The following is a 21,458-nucleotide window of genomic DNA, read 5'->3' as shown; positions in this document are numbered from 1 at the left end:
AGGAAACACAAAACATGATTCACAAAATAAAAGACAGACAAACCATGACAATAACAACATCCACAGTTTAACCAGAGAAGACAGATGGTTTGATGGAGGAGTAAAGAAAACCATTGAGTCAAACTGGAAAACCCCTCTGTGATCAGGGGGAGGAGGACTGAGGTATAATCTGCCATCAATTTACAACAGCCTGAACATCTGAACACAAGAAGTTTCACTCATTCACATATTGAGACTGGAGTGTTTCTGGTTATTAATGGGTCATTGGAGAATCACTAATTGTGTATAAACAGGACACCACACAGGTTCATTTTCTATTATTGCAGGTGATTATTGGGTTGTTAACAAACCCTAAACTCTGCACCAAACAAAGAAACAAACAGGGTGAAGATGGATTAGATGTCACTGAATGACCAAATGACATGTACAGTAAATACAATAAGTGACATTAAGTCTATTATTCCTTGGTACTTGAAGTGAGAACAGTCAGACTGAGAGAGCTGAGACAGACAAATAATCATTGAATCGTTGAAGGCTCTAAAGAACAGTCTCTGAACACTTTGTCTTTCTTTGTAGAATCTGACACAATGGAGAGTTATTAATGTCAGAGTCGTATATTAGAGAGAGTCTGTCCAACTCAAATCATGGCGCCATGTTTGCTGCATCAGATGTTAGATTCTACAGTGTAACTCTATGGGGTGGATGTGCTATGTTGAAATAAATGTCTTATTTTCACCATTAACGGGCCTATAAATGTTATTAATATGTAAAAGGTCCTCACTTAAATATCCCAGCGTCTACTTCCTTTAAATATCTTAAATGAGTCTGTAAAATGCTTTGTAGCCCAATCACCTCATCAGTCATGGAGCTGTGTTTACCTTCTCCTCAGTCTCCGTGTTCATCCGTCACCATTAAAAGATTCAAAGTACTCAGAAAAATTATAAATACACAGAAATAGGGAATATTAAAGTATTAGTATTATCATTCTAGCATTAGCATGCTAGCCATAACAACTTAGTAGTAACTGAGGTAAAGTTACATGTCAGTTAAATGTGTCTATCTACATGGACATTATCATGGACACTATCTACATTACATGAACACATGGGTTTCACAGTATATATGACGCTAGCTGCTATTTATCTAAGCCTTTAGCCTAGACAACTAGCTAGCATACGGTTAGCTGGGTTGGGTGTTTTAATCATTATTGATGGTATGACTTTATTTTTCTATATAAAATCTTAACAAATGTCAAAAAGAGACATTGACATTTACCTCACATAATATGTCGGTGAAGGTTCTCAGTCATCCAGGTCATGGTAATCCAAAAGACGTTGAAAAAGACCAATTGAACTTATAGAATTTCTTGAAGACGTTTCACCACTCATCCAAGTAGCTTCTTCAGTTCTGATAAACTAGTGGGAAATTGAGGTTTAAATAGGAAAACTCAGAGTTTTCCATAGCATTTGGCATCCATCCTGTCTCCGTTAGTAGGCAACACCCCACCACATCGAAAATTCCAGGGATTTTGTGAGCAAAGTCAAGAACGTCACACTGGGCCCAGAAGAAACCATCGTGTCCTATGATGTCACCTCACTACAAAAGGATGACACCTTGGCCTCAAGAACCAACCTCACCCCAGAACAAGTCTGTGTGTTACTCGACCTGTGCCTGACCACCACCTATTTCCGGTTTAATGGAGGTTTCTACAGGCAAAAACACGGCTGTGCGATGGGGTCCCCAGTGTCACCGATCGTGGCCAATCTCTACATGGAGGAAGTAGTAGAGACCAGAGCTCTGGACACCTTTGCAGGTCCCACCCCCACCCACTGGTACAGATATGTGGACGACACCTGGGTTAAAATCAAGACAGAGGAGGTGGAATCCTTCACACAACACATCCAGTGTTGGGCAAGTTACTTCCAAAATGTAATATATTTCATATTACAAGTTATTTGCATTTGAAAGTAATAAGTTTCTTTACAATATTACCTTCTGTGTAGAGTAATAAGTTACATATTACTTTAGTTACTTTCATCAAAATAAATATTTACGACAAGGAATTACAAAATGAAGGTGTGCAATATTTTGTCATGGCAAATAGTCCTTCAAATAATTTCACTTGTATTGTTTTAATCTTCTACAAGTATATGAACTGAAATTTACATTTCACAGTTTTAAAGGTTGTCTTCCATGAATAATCTTTCCTCAGACACTGAGACAAATCTCTAGTGACTTATAACTCATAATTTCTATCCATATTTTTTCTTAGAGCTTTTTTCATTATCACCCACAGTCTTATTTATGAGTACTGTAAAACATGGAGATGTATTATTGTTACTGTTAAATTATTCTGACATGATGTGACAATAACAACCATGAAAATCCCTCTGCAAACACAACTGACTTAACAAATTAAAACAATTTTTAATCATTGAATCACCTCTAACACCACCTGTAGTGTCTCATCTTAAATGAACTATCTGTGGAAATGTGTTTATACCTTAACAATAGGACTAACCTTATATCATTAGAGATTTGTTTTTACCTTGTCACTTGATCAAACAGTTAATTTTTTTGAAGATGCAGCTCATCCTCCCCAACACACTCAGCCCCCAGCCTCCTCACTTCTCCTGGGTCAAACATCTTACCTCTGGTCTGGAGAAATACAACTTTTGTTGTTTAGATTTGCTCGCGCCGTCATCTTCCTTCTGTTTGCTAGCAAGAGGTCGTTTAGCCACTAACTCCAGGTGTTTCTTCAGGTTACTTGTACTATTTGTAGCCGTAAACAGTTCCCTTGGCCTCTAACCAGCACATAAAGTGCACCTTGCTGTGAGGTTCTGATTTTATGGAGTGTGCATTTTCCTATTAGTGATTCTGATTGATCTCGTGGTCTAACAATCCACATCTGGCTTGACTAAGCCACATCCTCTGCAAATATGGAACTGGTCCAAGAAAGCCTGACAAGACTATTTATACTGGAAGTCTGGATCCTATTTTTGTGCAGCATGTATGTGAAGGTTCTCAGTCATCCAGATCATGGTAACCCAACAGGCTTTAAGAAAAGGCAACTGGAAGAGTCCAAACTCTACAAGTCCAGTTGCCTTTTCTTAGCCCCTTTTGGACTACTTTTGTGCAAACCCCCCCAAGTCTCCTTTAGTGTCGTGTTTGTATTCAAATATTTTTTCATTTAATTTCCAAGAGCGGCATAGTGGAATGGTGTTTAGTACTGATGCCTCACAGCAAGCAGGTCTCTGTTCAGATCCTTTCTGTGTGGAGTCCAGCTTCCTCCCACCATCTACAGACATTGTTGTATAGGAGGTTCAGAAAATAAATGTTCACTATCACAGGGGCATTGGTGAGAATCCTTGCAGACAGGAGTTGAAGAATTGTATGCTCAAACGGGTTTGTGTATCAAATAAGGAATTCAATAATCAATTTGGCACAGCACTTGAAGAAAGGACAAAATAAAAACAGGAGCCAGTTGGTGAGAAGTAGAAAAGAGAAAGGAAGTGAGGTAAAGGAAATGATAGAGGTGAGGACAGAAATGTCAAATAAAGGGAAATTAGGATCTTTGTTACAGTCGCCCCCAAATTTCTAGTGAGAAATACGATTTAAAAGATCAAACCATGATTAATGGGCATCTTCGGGTATGGCAGGAAGAGGGATTAAATTAGCAACAGGCCGGACATAGATCTCTTCTATAACTAGAACTTTTGCAGCCATCTTTATTCTGTAGGAGATGAGTTACTTTTCCCAAAGGCCAAAGGGCTCTTGGGTGCTGGGCAGGGCTGTAAACTAACGGTCGCCACTCGCCAAATGCAACTAAAATATTCCCCTGGCGACTTAATTTTGGAGGGCTACACGCCATGGGGCGGTTAAATGTTTGTCTCGATGGTCGTGCTCATACAATAAATTATGCATGATATAGCAAAACATTGTAGATCGGTCTTCACTGGTGATTAGTTGTGTAGTTAAACTGAAGTAGCTGTAGAAAATAGTTCCCCCAAGAAGCAACGTAGCATACGCATCACCGCTCTTTAAAAGTTTGGCGCAGTGACTGTGATTTGAGCACAGCAATGTGGTGGCACATTCCCGGTGTGACTGAACTGAAGAGGAAAAACACAGAGGAAGGTGAAAAAGAAGGCGAAACATAGACAAAAAGCGTAAAAGTGAGGAAGTTCAGTGATAAGTGGAAGATGGGCAAGGAATGGCTTCAGTACGAGGACTCAACGAGTGTCATGTTTTGCTCTGTTTGCCAGAACACACACCAAAGAAAGTTTTCAATTTGCAATGTTTTGAAAATTCATTAATTGAAATTCAATTATAAGATTAAAAAATATTTCTAAATAATACTTTGGCCTATTTTCTGAGCATGTATTGCTATATATTACTGTTATCTTAATGAAAAGTACTGAAACAGGTGCATATGCAACAAAAAGAGGAAGTTTATTATTTGGCTGGTCAAAAAATATTACTTGGCCGAAAGATTCTTTCATCTACCAGTCCCCCAGGAAGGTGAGCCTAAAAGTTACTTCACAGCCCTGGTGCTGGGAATCAGAATTCAACTACAGATCTGGTTTATCCTTTTGCCATTTTTTCCTGGTCTTAAGCAAGCGTAGGTGGGATTTGGTGAAATGTTTCCAGAAATGGTTGGACAGTATATGTGTATGGCGCCAACGTCTTTGACTAAGGAGATTGGATTGGGGTAGGACAGTAGAGGGAGTGATGAGGAGGTTGGGGGTGACTGGGTCAGTGACTCCAGTATGTAAAGATACGTAGCCAAGGGGTTTTGAATTAAGAATTCCTTCAATTTCGATCAGCACTGTTCTTAGAACCTCTTCAGTGACCATTTGTGCACCAATAGCTGTCTTTAGAGCATTCTGTAGTGACCAAATATCACGGTCCCAGACCCCACCAAAGTGGGGTGCGTGTGGAGGGTTGAAACGAAAGTATATTTTTCATGTTGCCAGTACTGACTTAAGGGTGGGAGACAAGTTATTGAAGGCTTCATGTAGTTCTTTGTGCCAAAGTTTACAAGAGAGCAGCTTGGGCCAGTTATCTGGAGGTCTGTATAAGAATGTTGGACCATTAGTCCATCTGTTTGGACTGAGGAGATCTGACAAGGATTTACCTCTTGTGATGTCATCTGCAGACTGAGAAATGTTCAAGAGAGAAGGATTTGCTAGCCTTAGAAGGGGAGTGGCATAGTGGTCAACACTGTTAACTTGAACTCAGCCTGTTCAAGGAGCTCTATGGCTTGTTGGTCTTGATCTGATCACAACCTTCTCGCTTCGCACAGGTATAGCATCAAGCTTCCAAAGTTTTTCGACATGATAATGCAGTTCATCAGCAGGAGATCTGATGGTGAAAGTCTTTTCAGGATATGCCATAGGAGAAAGCTGTTTCATCAAGAGTCATCAAGAGTTTCAACATATTGGCGAACAGTTCTGAGAGACAATTTCTCAATTTTACCATCCAGATGGAGGTGCTGAGCAGCTGGCTGCAGTAGAATGGTACACTGAGAACCATCATCAAGGACAGCATGTGTTTCCAGAGTTTGTTTACCATTATGGAGAAGCACTTTTGCAACTTTCAGAAGTAAACCACTGCAGTCACTTGGTCGGTCTAAATATAATGTTTTCACAGCAAGACTAGCAGGATTACCCGATCTTTGATTTACCTCACACAGGATTGGTAGATGTTTTCTTTTGCAGGTGGCACAGGATTTCTTCAAGTCACAAAGCTTGATGCACATAGTTTAGCAGCTTGATGAGTTCGAGCACATCGCAGCATAGCAATGTTTTTTTTCTCCTTTATCCAGTTTACCTTTTGATCCTTTGTCATAGCAATGAGTGCAGCACATTTGCTGACATGATGTCCAAGTGAGCTGCAGTATGCACAGATTGCTCTGGACTTCATAATGGATTGTGGGGGTCTTTGGTTGAAAGATAAAACTGAGACTTCTTTCCTAGTTTGGCACCGAGCTTCAATTTGCAACCAAGATGAGAAAATATGTAATAAGTCATAATTTATGGTCCCTTGATTCCTATAGACATGACTTTTAAAGCAAACGGAGTGTTCTGCAGGCAGCTTTTCCAGGAGGAAACCTACCTGAGAGCCACAGAGAAGTTCTGCTTGTCCTTGATCCTCCATGATGTTAAGCAGACCTGCCCTAATAAGAAAAAGATCCAATATGTTCCTGAGCTCCTTCAGTGCTAGTTGCCTAGGTTGTCCATATCGTCCATCAAGGGCTTTGATGGCTTGAGTGTATGGGTCAGAGGCATAGGAGAAAGCAAAAGCTAGTCGCTTGGCTTGGTCCACTTTCACATGATCGAGAAGAACATGATATTTGAAATGCTCTGATTCATTAGCCATCCACAGCATCCTATACAGCATTTCATCCTCTCTAGAATGGCCTTCAAGCTTGTAGATATGTGTCCTGCCCAGAGGGGAAGCCACAGACCTCTGTTCCTGGTGGCAAGAAGATGTAAAGGTCTGAGGCATTAAAGAGGGAGACTGCCTCTGCTGGGAGGAAAAAAAGGCTGAGCAGGGTTTACTTTGGGATTCAAAGGCTGAATATGTGAACTCAGTGGTTGGCCCTCTGGTGATGCTGCAGGAAAACTGGAAGGTGTTTTGTGAATACAAAATTGGTCTAGGTAGGCCATCTGAAGGAACTGCAGCATCAAGGATATATAAATTAGGTAAATGGGGCGTGTGATCATTCCATGAAACATAGAATGTCTCTCATTGTCACGAGAATTTCCTTCCTGATTTCAGTCTGAATAATGGGGACATTATCAGCACATTCAGTGATGTCTTCTCTTTGACTATCAGGCTCATGTCTTTGTTCCTCTTCTGGAACATCTTGTAACCCGTGTGTTTGATTACATTGAGCTTACTCAGTTTGACATGCAGCACATTTAACTTATTGGACTTCATAATATCCAAATGAGCAGGGAGTCAAGTTTCACGACCAGAACGTCGAATGGTTTTATCTAATGACTGCGAATCCATGACAATAATGAGATCCAGCTCGAAGGATTATGTTGAATAGGAGGTTCAGAATTAAATGTTCACTATCATCATAGGGGCGTCAGTGAGAATGCATGCAGACAGGAGTCAAAGAATTATATGCTCAAATGGGTGTTTATTTGTCAAATAAGGATTTCAATAATCAATTCGACACAGAAGAAAGGAGGGGAAAAAACAAACCCACATGGGTGATCAAATCTGAAAGAAAGTGAGGTTTTACATTATAAATGAAATTAGGAATGTCCATAATGAAGGGGAGTGCAGTCTTTAAATAAGGTGTGAACAGGTGAACTCAATCAGGTAAATGAGGGAGTGATAGAAGGTAAAAACAAGAGCCAATTGGTGAGAAGGAGAAAAGAGAAAGGAAGTGAGGTAAAGGAAATGATAGAGTTGAGGACAGAAATGTCAAAATATCTTTGTTACAACAAAGCTATTCAGTTTCTTGCGTGAGTATATGTAAGCTGGCAGTGGAATTTACCCACTGCCCATATTCTTTCAGGGTTCCCAGAATTCTTACTGCCCTGGTCTGACAGGTAGTTTCCTGGTTTCAGTTTAGTTAAACATTCACCAGGTTCATGTAGCAGATATTTTTCTCTCCGTGTCAACCTCCGTCTGAAGGTAATGAAGCAGTTTTGAATGTTTTCTTGGTGAACATCAGCTGTCAGCAGCTCAGCTCCAACAGAAGCAGCAGAAATCTGCTGAAAGTGATGTTAAACTGAGTCAGAGCTGAAAGGTTAGAGTCTGGATGAGGCCTAGTATGAAACTGATCCACCATTTTCTAGAGATCACCTGTGATCACCTGTCTGAGGCCTTGCTTCATGATGGAGATGGAACCATATGAACATTTTATATCATAATTACTGTGACCAAAATTAAGACGGTTATCACTATTATCACGATATTGTTGAAATGTGTTCAAAGTGTAAAAAAGATGTTATACACAATGAAACCATTTAACCAAATTTTATTTTGAAAAAAAGAAAAGGAAAAAAAACGCTTGCACAATTAACTCAATGATATAGTAGCTATCAGCACTGTGTCAGGTTTTAACTTTTAATTCGGTTCTGATTCAAGATGGCGCCGGTGTGTGTGGCCTGCCGTCTCTCGCTGGAAAAGCTGTTTGTGTTTGTGCTATTTGTGTCGATTGTTATCTCTACTGTCAGCTCACTGCTTGTGTACGACCTCCAAACACTGCTGGATCTTCGCCCCTCTGCCAAGGATTTGGTGAAAGTCGACTACGATGGTCATACAACGTTTCCGCCACCTCACTTCCCCGGCGGGATACCTACTCACCTGTGGAACACCCTCGCTCCATTCCCTCGGCGCAAACTCCGATGCCGCCAGCGTAAACGCAGCGGCCAGCTTGTAAAGCTTAAGGCTCTTTCGGCACGAATTCCCGTGGCCTCCCGGAGGAGAAACGGTGCGGTACCTGGTCTCTTTTTCCACCCGCGATCGCTGGACCGGTCGGCTCCTGGCTGGTACAGGTCGTCGGTTCGGACGAGGAAATCCGCCTCCACGACCCCTGCGCTCCTCGTCCCCGCTGTCGTGGAGGGAATCCCCGCCGTCTACGGACCCTGTGTCGAGCCCCGCCAACAGCTGATGCCTCGGATGTGCCTGCCCGTGCCAGGTTCGGCCTTGTCAACGCAAGATCGCTGACAAATAAAACTTTCATTCTGAAGGATTTCTTTATGTCCCGTGGACTGGATTTTCTCTGTGTATCGGAGACATGGCTGAATTCTGGTGATTCCATCTCTCTTATTGAACTCTCACCTATGGATTGCTGTTATTTGAATTCCCTGCGGTTGTCAGGTCGGAAAGGAGGAGGAATAGCAGTTGTTTTTGAAAGTGGCTTTAAATGCCGGCCCATCTGCCTACAGTCCTCCTTCACAAGCTTCGAAGCTTTGCTTATTTGAACTGGGCCGCTCTCATGTTGTCTTGTGTGCTGTCATCTATCGACCACCCAAGTACAATAAGGATTTTATCAGTGACTTTTCTGAATTCCTGGATGAAATCCTGCCTAAATACGAGCGCGTCCTTATTATTTGTGATTTTAATATGCACACTTGCTGCCCAGATAAGCCGGTCTCCAGGAACTTTTTAAATGTCATTGACTCTTTTAACTTGGTGCAGTCTGTGTGTGGTCCTACCCATGAACTCGGGCACACACTTGACTTAGTACTCTCACACAGTCTGTGTGTTTCCAATTTGGACATCTGTGACGCTGTTTTCTCGGATCACATGCCGATTTTATTTGACATTCAGTGTCCGGGCAAACCGTGCGCTCCTCCCCAACGCTGTCATATGTTTAACTCTTCTACTCCAGCTCTGTTCTCCTCAACTTTTATTGGTCTCTGTGAGCTAGAGGATAACTCTAAAGCCTCCATGTGCTTGAATACTGAGGAGCTGGCACTGAGTTTTCATTCTTTGTGTCTACAAACACTGGACATGATCGCTCCCTTGAAGAGCCGACGCGCCAAACCTGCGCCTGAACCTTGGCTAAATGACGTCACTCGTGCTGCCAGACAAGAGTGCAGGAGAGCGGAGAGCAGGTGGAAGAAGGACAGGCTGCATGTTTCTTTTGGTATTTTTAAAGTCTGTCTTGTTATCAGAGGACTGTAAAAGCTGAGAAAAATAATTATCTTTCAGAAATAATTGCTTCTAATATTAAAAACCCCAGTGCTCTGTTTAAAACCATAAATACTGTCCTCGATGCTCCCAAGTTTACTGGTTTTGATCCCTCCACTGAAATCTGTGAAAGATTTCTCAACTTCTTCACTGATAAGATTGTGTCTACAAGAGCCTGTATGTCTCAGCCCTCCTATGACCCTTCGATTCCTCTGCCATGCACATCTGTATTTGCTAAGTTTGAGCCGGTGTCCCTCTCCATTTTAAAAGACACAGTTACTCATATGAAGCCCTCTGCTTCCCCTGCAGATGCCATCCCCCCTCGTCTGTTTAAAGAGGTACTTGGGACAATTGGACCAAGCGTCCTTGAGATTGTCAATAGTAGCCTCTCTTCTGGTACAGTACCTGGGGATTTTAAACGTGCAGTAGTACGACCCCTACTTAAAAAAAACAGGCCTTGACCCCTCCTTCTGTTCCAACTTCAGGCCTATCTCTAATCTTTCATACATTTCCAAAATTTTAGAGAAGGTTGTCTACAATCAGCAGTTACCATTCTTAGAAGATAATGGCATCACTGAGCTTTTCCAGTGAGGGTTCAAAGCCCTCCATCCTCTTCCACATGGGGTCCCTTAGGGCTCAATCCTCGGCCCTCTTTTTTTTGCTCTTTATTTACTCCTCCTTGGTTCTGTTTTTAGGAAACACAGTATCTCATTTCATTTTTATGCCGATGGCTGCCAGATCTATCTTCCATTGGCACTAAACAATGCCCACCCAGTCCAACCACTCAGACTTTCTTTACAACATTAAAGTTTGGCTCTCATTACATTTTCTTAGTCTTAATGAGAACAAAACTGAAGTAATGATGTTTGGACCAAGTTGTTATTCTCCCCCCAATGTTGACCTTGGCTTTCTGTCATCGTATCTCAAGGACTGTGTCACTAATCTGGGGGTCAAGTTTGATTCTGATTTTAAAATTTGAGAAACAGATTAGTGGCGTAGTACAAAAAAGCTTTTATCAACTGCGTCAAATAGCAAAGGTGAAACCCATTTTATCAAGACCTGACTTGGAGAAATTAATCCATGCTTTTATTACGACCCTTCTTGATTACTGCAATTCCTTGTACATAGGGATCAGGCAGGCTTCCCTTGCCCGTCTGCAGCTTGTGCAGAACTCTGCTGCACGCCTGCTAACCCAGACCCGCAGACGTGAGCACGTCACTCCTATCCTGGCATTCCTATATTGGCTCCCTGTGTACCACAGAATCAATTTTAAACTTTTGTTATTTGTTTTTAAATGCTTGAACAACCTTGCTCCATCATATTTATCTGATTTGCTTCAGCCTTACTGCCCATCCCGATCCCTAAGATCAGCCGACCAGATATTGCTGATAATCCCTAAAACAAGGCTGAAGCTCAGAGGTGACAGAGCATTCGGCGTTGCTACACCCAAACTTTGGAATGACCTCCCTTTAAATGTCAGACAGGCCTCCACGCTTCCTGTTTTTAAATCTCTTCTAAAAACCTTTAACTTACCTTAATGTTTCTCATTGGCTAAAAGGCACTTGCAGTGAGCTTCTTTGTTCCTTTATGCTGTTTTCTTTGCTTGTTATGTTTGTCTGTTTTTGAAGTGATTTTGTGTTTGTGTTTTTTATGCCTTTTATCTTAATCTTAAACCTATTTTATGTCCCAATGTAAAGCACTTTGGCTTCCCCTGTGGTTTTTAAATGTGCTAGATGAATAAAGTTGATTGATTGAATTCATCTTTATTCTCTGTTATTGCCACTTCTCTATGGGTGAATATTGATTAGATGTATCAACATGGCGCCCATGAAACACACACGCGACCAGCTCAGAACCAGTCAATTAGTATCGTATCTGTAGAACAAATATTCACAGAAATAATTACATGCATTCAATATTATTACATTTTTACTCAAATAACACTATTTATATAAATAGTGTATTAAAACAAACATTCACAGAAACACATATCATACATAATATACACTATGTATTTTCATTTGAACATTGTAGTATAGCTAACTGAACGTTACTAATTAGGAGCCTATCTGCAGCAATCAATATGTTTCACACATATTATCTGTGGACAGTGCCCCAGTAAAACATAAGCACCCACTCATTAATGAAGCTGCACTGAACTGTATTATGAAGCATTTAAGTTCTACTCAGTAATTATGAGCATCAGGTGGGGGTCAAAGAGTTGATCATGATGTGTTAAAATGTAGCCTTGTAAAATGTGGTTACTGGTGGGACATTTGAATAGATACAAAAAAGTTAAATAAAGTAAAACAGATCATTTAGAATGTTGGACAGTTTCCTCTGACTTTAGGATGGTTTTAATATGTTTTACCTGACAAGGGTCAGTGAGACAATGGAAAAATCCTGGGGTGGGGGGCCCATGCCCATATTCTTTCGGTTTTCCCAGAATTCCTAGTTACTGCCCTGACAGGTAGTTTCCTGGTTTCAGTTCAGTTAAACATTCACCAGGATCGTGTCGCAGGTGTTTTTCTCTCCGTGTCAACCTCCGTCTGAAGGTAATGAAGCAGTTTTGAATGTTTTCTTGGTGAACAGCAGCTGTCAGCAGCTCAGCTCCAACAGAAGCAGCAGAAATCTGCTGAACGTGACGTTAAACTGAGTCAGAGCTGAAAGGTTAGAGTCTGGATGAGGCCTAGTATGAAACTGATCTGCCATTTTCTAAAGATCACCTGTGATCACCTGTCTGAGGCCTTGCTTCATAGAAATATGATTTCAGCTGATTTTCTTTTCTTCTGAAACTGTCTCTAGAAGCTTTATCTGCTTTTTGAAGGTAAACAGGTGAAAGTGACTAAGTACTTTTACTCCAGTACTGTCAGATCAGCTTCTTTCTACAGTTCAGGGACATGGGGTCAGGTGAGCTAGGTGAGGCAGTGTCTCACCTGTCATCATGTAAAGTAATTCTACTATTTGTCCATTGGTCTGTGATATAAATGTGATTTCTGTTTGATTCCAGTCATTTCAATCATTTTTATATCACAATCTCTGACTTTACATATTTCATGAGTAAATCCAAGCAGCAGCTTCACCTGGAACTGAGCCAGTGTCTCTCTAAGTCACCTGTACGGCCTCGGTCCGTTTACTGGGATCTTTTTTCTGCATGAAAGATAAAAATAGAAGACTAGAAAAAATCTAAGCTTAAAACATTCTCATAGTTAGACCTTCAGTCTAAACATGAAATGGTGAATGATGGAAGATATTTAGTTGAACAGTCTGAACTAAAATGGATCAAATCATCAGAATATTACTGCATATAATATAGATCTGATTCCGTTTGAGTTGTTGGTTCTTCTCACTGGTTCTCTCATGTTGAATGAACTCTTTCTCTCTCTTAACCGCTATAGATGTGACATTGTTCCTTTGTCCAGATATGAACCTTAGACCTATATGTGTGGAAAGAAGCTCATTAGAGATGTGAAACGTAACCAGTCAGTGTGGAAGCAGCCAGTTGAATGAATGAATTGAAGCTGTTCCATTGGGTTCATAATTGTAAATCTGAGCCTCACCACACGTCCCTGATCCAGTTTCAACATCTCCAGGATCTGAAGACTGCTCCACATTTCACATTTGACTCTAGAATGTCACTATAATCCCTTCATTACATGATGACATTAAGGTCCATTAAAGAAGAGACAGTAGAAACTTTAACCCTTCTCAGCTCAATGATCAGATGAGAAACGTTTCCATTTAGAAATGAGTCATAAATGATGCTCTTTAAATGACATTTTTAAGGAAATTCTTCTGGAAACAAAAACAACATTTTCCAGTTTCCGCTTTAATTAGTTCCTGATGATTTAAAAGAGAGAAGTCATTGTTAGGGACATCTGTTATTTATTAATACACAGGACAAGATATTGCGATCCCTTGTGCCATGATCTGAGGCAAACTCCTTCAGAAGCCTAGTCCAACTGGAGAACCAACCAGCAGACCAGCGGTCAGCTACTAACTAGCCTAGCCAGCATAGAGATAATGGGACATGTAACTACACTTCAACCAAACACCTCCCCTTCTGCCAATATCAGAAATAAGATACAACCAGACACCAGCTAGATAGCCTAGTCCACAGCAGGAGGTAATGAGAGGTGGTGGGACATGCTACTACACTACACTTCAACCAACACTTCTCCCTTCTGCTAGGATCAGAAATAGAACACTACCAGACACCAGCTAATTAGCCTAGCCACGGAAGTAAACCACTAGAAAACACCAGCTAATTAGCCTAGCCACCAGCAGTAGTTAAGAAATGATGGGACTGCGACTACACTCTAACCAAACATCTCTTCCTTCTGCCTATATCAGAAATAAGATACAACCAGACACCAGCTACATAGCCTAGTCCAGTAACACACAGGAAGACACCAGCTAACAAGCCTAGCCAACAACAGTAGGCAGTGTGCAGTGTGCAGCACATCATTGGGGTTTTCAAGTAGGCACCTCCCTTCACTGATGTTTTGTTAAGTTAGGCTCACGACACCTCAAGAGGGCTTAACAGTGATCTTGAGCGTCCCAGAGTCAACCCCCTCAATGCAGCCACCACGCCACCGTGTGCCTTTCTACCGAAAGATTAGATTAATCTAACTACAACTGCTACCTATTGTCAGTACATAGCTAGCCTTACCTTTAGCATGCTCCCTCCTTAGCCACAGCCACTCACTCGCTCGCTCCACTTCCAGGGACATATTGTTTACAGCAACCCTCTGTTCTTTTTCGCAAATGCCCAACTCACACAGGAGAGCAATGGTGGATTTTGCAACAAATCCACGGCAGCCGACCTCCACTGGGCACACACGGGCGCTCCAGCCTCTCTGATCAGCTCCTGATGCCAGCTCTGCCTATCTATCGCTCTTGTGCTCATTTGCCTCTTCAACTCTGTCTTCCCACAAGACAGTTAATTCCACCAAATACACCTTCCCTTGTATCTCGGACCACAACAGCAAATCCAGTCCTTTGAGGGTCACGGCTATCTGTTGTGGAGCACAACCGCCCACAATTAGCTGCCCCATGCTGTGCCTGAATCTCGCTGGTCTGATCTTATCTCCCTCCTGAACAAACATAATATGCTTATTCTAGCAGATGAGGAATTTGCTTCAATCCGCTTGCAGCTGCTAAGCATTTCAGAACTTGGTTGTGATGGCAGGTGTATCTCCCTTAGGAGAGGCTAACCCTGCAACCACGTGGGACACCAAGCCATCTCTTAATTGATGAGTTAATCATCCTTTCAAGCTTCTCAACCTTTGTCAGAGGGACCTCATACACCGTCAGAGGCCACATTAGTTGGGGCAATAATCCAAACTGCATGCACCATTATCTCAGCTTTCCTGGGAGCCCTGGGAGACGTGCCAGATGCGTTAGACAGGTCTAGAAAAACAGCATGCAGGTCTCTCTTCACTCGCTGTGCTAATTGAATTGCACCCAGAAAAGCCGGGGATTCCAGCCTTTTGCACTGAAGTATCAATCAAGCCATTTTCCTCCAAGTACCTGGACAGCCTCTGTGCCACAACACTGAAGACGACCTTCCCCTCAACATTAACCCATAAGGACCCACGGTGACACGGTTGTCTCACGCCCTATTAATGCTCTGGATGGTTCCATGTTAAGTTAATCCTTGATTTTTCACTCATGAAGTCCCAGAGTAACACCTATAGCGCATTTATGATAGGTCATGTGACCAGTGGGGTGATCATGTGTCTCCATACCAACCGACTGAACTTGACTGAAAGTTGCATGTGGAAAAACCAGCTACCTAGCTAATTTGAAGCTGCTCTTTCTGAGGCTAAAAGTTAAGATTGATCCAATTCAAGGATTGCAATGTTTAAATATGATGCTGTTTGTTAAAAATAAACTATTGTTTACACATTTCTTGAGGAACTTTGTATAAAATGATCAAGTAAATATTGGTGTGACACAAATGTCACATCGGGCAATTAGCCTAAAAATGGTTGAAAAAAATTGTTGTGACTTATGTGTCACAATAAGAAAACTAATCATTATGTGATCAGTTTACTTGGCTCATTCAATTATATTTAGTTATATATTGTTTATTCTAGTTTAATTGAACCAATATCAGTTATATAATTTTATTCATGGGTTGCAAAAGGACCTGTTGGGCACCAAGTAGCTAGCTACTAAAATGGCAGGTCTAGGACTACATCATGACATCAGCTGCAAGGCATGTTTACCATTTTTTCTCTCTAGATGAACAGGAAAAAGAGATGGGATTGGGATAAGCATAGCCAGTTGATTCTGGACATGATTCAGAATGGAGATGAAAGTGAGATTGAAGGATTTGGTGGTACCAGCTCAGATGAAGACGATCCTGTTGAAGATCCAGATTACACTCCCTTGAATCAGGAGTCAAGTGAGTCTGAATGTGAGTCAGAAGGGGAAATACCTCAACCAGAAGGGGAAGTGTCTCAACCAAGAGAAGTACCTCAACCAAGTACCCCAACGAAGAAACATCCCACTGGCCAAGAAAATAAGTTCTCTTGGAAAAAGAAACCTTTTGAAGCCCCTGACTGCACTTCCAAAGGAGAGAGTGTCACACCTCCAGACAAGCTTCCCACTCCCCTGCAGGACTTCAGGAGGTTCATTACAGAAGAGATGATAGAGTCAGTGATGGAGCAAACCAATCTGTACAGTGTCCAAACCACTGACATGCTCAAGAATGTGAACATCACAGTCAAGGAGCTCGAAATCCTATAAATATATAAATACTGCCTCATTGGGCTGCGCGTTCCTCTGAAAGACACCATTTGCTCATCGATAGAGTTGTACTCTTCAGGGGTGATCTCAAGACATTGTTTGCGGAACATATCAAGCCATGGACGGATCTTCCAGCATTTGTCCCCTTCTTGCCTGTTTGATGAATCTGTATTGTCAGCGAAGTGAAGAGATGCGAGGAGGGTCTGAAAATGGTTGTGTGACATATTATCAGCTACCATGGCACACCTTGTGTTGTTTTCCCAGTAGGTATGGTTTCCTGGAAGCTGGCAAATACCCATGTGCAGGTACATGCCAACTAGGATTTCCATACCTGCTCTGGCACAGCATCATGCTAGCCCTGGTCAACGCGTGGCTGACCTGCTGCCGTGACTGCAAGCTGCTTGGTCAGAGGCCACTAAATCAAAGAAGATTCAAATTCCACAAATGTTGTTGAGCTTTTAGGTTATTCATTGTGGAATTACAAATGTTATGATTCTGGTGAGCTTTGACACCCCGTTAGAGAGTAGAAAAGGATCAATAGTGATCAGTGGTGTGAAATGGAAGGTAGGGAGAGTGTTATTGATATAATTTCCTTCCATAATTATTAAGATAAGCAGCTAAACCTACTCTTTGAGGCATCATGTGTTTTTCATTGTTCAGATGGTACTTTTCTTGTTTCTGATCTAAGAAAATGTCTAGACTAAACCTACAAAGAGTTTTTTTTTCATTATTCAGATGGTATTTATGTTGTTGGATGTTGATCTGAGGATATACAAATAAAAAGACAAAGAAATACATTCTCAGGGTGATTTATTAAAAAAAAATTTAAGATTAAGGTTTAACCTATAATTTAAATATTTTACGCCCGGAGTGACACCTAAGTCACTTTTGAGATCTTTGCCAGCCAGTGGCAGAATTTTGAAAATTTTGTGAGAAATGTGTTCTATGTGATCTATTTAATCTGTTTTATGGCCCCCTTAATTTTCCTTGCGGTAGAAATGGGTCCGGGTCTTTATGGGTTAAGCAGACTGATCGGTCTAAACTGACCTATCTCTACTGAGCCCTTCTCTTTGGGAATGAAAATCCCCCTGGCTCTACGCCATGCCTTGGGAATGACCTGTTTCTTCCAAACTACCATCTTCAATTTCCAAAGAAATCTCAATACATCTTGTGCTCTTGCGCGCCTCACCACCTCCTGAACCTCTCTCCACTTTGGTGGGGTAACATCACACTGCTTGCCTATTTCTCTAATTGATGGAATATCAGAGGGGGGTGCCATCTTCATAAACCTTTCCTTATCTTTGTGTACCTCCACCAAGTACTCCTCAAGTTCCTGCTTAATAATGATACAAGCTCAAATCTACTGGATCCTGTAAAATGTGCTCTTATTGTGAAAATCTGCCTCCTCCTTCCTTCCTGTCCTCCTCCATCACAGGTGCAGCCCTGACTGGTTCCAGGAAGTATCTCACCCGAGTCTCTAGTATCCAGGTGTGGAGTGGAGACTCTTCTTCTTCTTCAGCTCTTTGAATAAACGCTGAGTCTGGTTTGTCTTAGGGTTAGGGTCCACTAACTGTTTCTGTCATGTTTGGAGAAGATGTTCACTACAGAGTTTGGATCACAGCAGCTTTAACTTACAGAATCAGAGCCAATCAGTGGAGGATCAGCTGATGTTTTTACAGCACAAATGATTCCAGTTAATGTTCAGATGAATGATTTGTGTTTCCTCTGCACATGAAGGTAGAAAGTTGATGTGGATTCAGCAGCATGGACAAGAGGGAGGACAAAGAGGAGGGAGTCAGACGTCTGCAGGACGGGTTGACTGGTTTCAGTCATTCCCTCAGGAGTGATCGGTCACAAGGTCGACTCATTCATTTTAAAGGACATCAACCCTCTGCTCCTGAGAGGTAAAATGTTTCCTCCATGTTTCTGATTCATGTTTAAACTGTTATTGATCCAGAGAAGTTTTATTAACCAGTTAATTTCTCTTCAGTATCATTAATCTCATATAAATGTGTTACATCTGGAAGCTGTCCAGTCTAACCAGACCTGAACTGATTCTTCTTCTCTAACAGGATCAGTCCAGACCCCAGCTGTGTTTCCCTCAACAGTGATAAGTCACATGATCGTCACATTGATTTTAAAGGACATCAACCCTCTGCTCATGAGAGGTAAACCAGTGTCCAGCTTCATCCATGAGTCAGAGGAGACTAGCTCCTTTCTACAGTTTCCCCTTTAACCTGTGGAGGTTGATTTGAGAAGCAGCCTTTGGATCATAGGACACTGGTTTGAATGGTAACTGACAGGTAGAACATGTGTGTGGGTGGAGTGAAGAAGCCATATCCATGGCTGCAGTAGCTATGAGGACACTGCCTGTTAGTTATTTAACATATTATTCTGTCAGTTTGAGGTTACTGAAGTTATTACAACATCAATTGCTGTTTCTAAACCTAGAGCAAGACGAACTGTGTCTGTGACTGTGTGAATGTGTTTGTCTCTGTGTGAACAGACATGATGAGAGCTAATTGTTGATGATTGGTCCACAGAGTCCACCAGCAGAGCTCAAAGGTCCTCAGTGGTCAGTCTACCCAGCAGCATCAGACACAGCTGGACTCCATCTTTCTGGTCTGTACATGTACAACAACTACTTTCCATCATATCCATGCTGCTCTTTGTAGACCAGTGGATTGTCTGTGTGTCCAACATGGATCTGATGTTTGTCTCCATGGTTTCAGTCTGCTTGTGTCATTCATATCGTCTTCTGTTCCAGCTGCTGGAGGACAACATCATCACTTTTATAAAACACGAGCTGAAGAAGATCCTGAAGGTTGTGAGTCCAGATTACCCAGAATGCTCAGAGAGTCAGAGGGAGGATGAGGAGGTGTTGGAGGGTGAGGAAGAAGAGCAGAGGAGGAGCAGCAGAGATTTATTGGTGAAGATGACAGTGAACTTCCTGAGGAGAATGAAGCAGGAGGAGCTGGCTGACCGTCTGCAGAGCAGTAAGAGGATTTCTCTAAACATTGAAGCTGCTGGGGAAATGAGACATTTACTAATGTCTCAAGAGATGAACCAAGATATATTCACACACTCATTCTTTAGAGCAATGATGTGTTGGAATATTTACTGGAGAGTTTATTCATTCATCTTATTTGTTGTTTGTTCATTCAGGACATTTTGCTCCAGTTTGTGGACATAAAGTTAAATCTAGTCTGAAGGAGAAGTTCCAGTGTGTGTTTGAGGGGATTGCTAAAGCTGGAAACTCAAACCTTCTGAATGAGATCTACACAGAGCTCTACATCACAGAGGGAGAGAGTGCAGAGGTCAATAATGAACATGAGGTCAGACACATAGAAGTAGCTTACAGGAAGTCAAACAAACCAGAAACAATTGTCAGACAAGAAGACCTCTTTAAAGCCTCACCTGGAAGACATGGACCAATCAGAAGAGTGATGACAAAGGGAGTGGCTGGCATTGGGAAAACAGTCTTAACACAGAAGTTCACTCTGGACTGGGCTGAAAACAAAGCCAACCAGGACATCCTCTTCATATTTCCATTGACTTTCAGAGAGCTGAATGTGGTGAAAGAGAGAAAGTTCAGCTTGGTGGAACTTGTTCATCACTTCTTCACTGAAACCAAAGAAGCAGGAATCTGCAGCTTTGAAGACTTCCAGGTTGTGTTCATCTTTGACGGTCTGGATGAGTGTCGACTTCCTCTGGACTTCCACAACACTGAGATCCTGACTGATGTTACAGAGTCCACCTCAGTGGATGTGCTGCTGACAAACCTCATCAGGGGGAAACTGCTTCCCTCTGCTCGTCTCTGGATAACCACACGACCTGCAGCAGCCAATCAGATCCCTCCTGAGTGTGTTGACATGGTGACAGAGGTCAGAGGGTTCACTGACCCCCAGAAGGAGGAGTACTTCAGGAAGAGGTTCAGAGATGAGGAGCAGGCCAGCAGGATCATCTCCCACATCAAGACATCACGAAGCCTCCACATCATGTGTCACATCCCAGTCTTCTGCTGGATCACGGCTACAGTTCTGGAGGATGTGTTGGAAACCAGAGAGGGAGGAGAGCTGCCCAAGACCCTGACTGAGATGTACATCCACTTCCTGGTGGTTCAGGCCAAAGTCAAGAAGGTCAGGTATGATGGAGGAGCTGAGACAGATCCACACTGGAGTCCAGAGAACAAGGAGATGATTGAGTCTCTGGGAAAACTGGCTTTTGATCAGCTGCAGAAAGGAAACCTGATCTTCTATGAATCAGACGTGACAGAGTGTGGACTCGATATCAAAGCAGCCTCAGTGTACTCAGGAGTGTTCACACAGATCTTTAAAGAGGAGAGAGGCCTGTACCAGGACAAGGTGTTCTGCTTCGTCCATCTGAGCGTTCAGGAGTTTCTGGCTGCTCTTCATGTCCATCTGACCTTCATCAACTCTGGTGTCAACCTGATGGAACAACAACAAACTACTTCTCTGCAGTCTAAACTCTTTAGAAACAAACCTGAAATAACACGTCTCCATCAGAGAGCTGTGGACAAGGCCTTACAGAGTCCAAATGGACACCTGGACTTGTTCCTCCGCTTCCTCCTGGGTCTTTCACTGCAGACCAATCAGACTCTCCTACGAGGCCTGCTGACACAGACAGGAAGTAGATCACAGACCAATCAGGAAACAGTCCAGTACATCAAGGAGAAGATCAATGAGAATCTGTCTGCAGAGAGAAGCATCAATCTGTTCCACTGTCTGAATGAATTGAATGATGGTTCTCTAGTGGAGGAGATCCAACAGTCCCTGAGATCAGGACGTCTCTCCGCAGATATACTGTCTCCTGCTCAGTGGTCAGCTCTGGTCTTCATCTTACTGTCATCAGGAGAAGATCTGGATGAGTTTGACCTGAAGAAATACTCTGCTTCAGAGGAGGCTCTACTGAGGCTGCTGCCAGTGGTCAAAGCCTCCAACAAAGCTCTGTAAGTTCAGCATCAGTAAATACACATCAACCTGTCAGCTGGTCACAAATGTTAAAGGGTTTTCTGTCATTGT

At 42.2% G+C, this 21,458-nt stretch overlaps 1 protein-coding gene across 1 annotated transcript in view; it reads left to right on the top strand.

Moving 5' to 3' along the window:
• Window positions 1–12,160: 12,160 nt before the first annotated feature.
• The window catches only part of LOC125005220 (NACHT, LRR and PYD domains-containing protein 3-like), a 203,968-nt gene continuing 194,670 nt past the window's right edge, over window positions 12,161–21,458 (top strand). The window contains exons 1-6 of the mRNA XM_047580388.1: window positions 12,161–12,215; window positions 18,154–18,320; window positions 18,489–18,584; window positions 18,960–19,038; window positions 19,184–19,412; window positions 19,582–21,385. Of these exons, the coding sequence (XP_047436344.1) occupies window positions 18,181–18,320; window positions 18,489–18,584; window positions 18,960–19,038; window positions 19,184–19,412; window positions 19,582–21,385 (2,348 nt within the window). The 5' untranslated portion in view covers window positions 12,161–12,215; window positions 18,154–18,180. The remainder of the gene's footprint in view (window positions 12,216–18,153; window positions 18,321–18,488; window positions 18,585–18,959; window positions 19,039–19,183; window positions 19,413–19,581; window positions 21,386–21,458) is intronic.

The sequence above is a fragment of the Mugil cephalus genome, chromosome 3 (genome assembly GCF_022458985.1).
Source record: "Mugil cephalus isolate CIBA_MC_2020 chromosome 3, CIBA_Mcephalus_1.1, whole genome shotgun sequence".
Classification (NCBI taxonomy): domain Eukaryota; kingdom Metazoa; phylum Chordata; class Actinopteri; order Mugiliformes; family Mugilidae; genus Mugil; species Mugil cephalus.
This window is presented reverse-complemented; position numbering and strand designations above follow the sequence as displayed.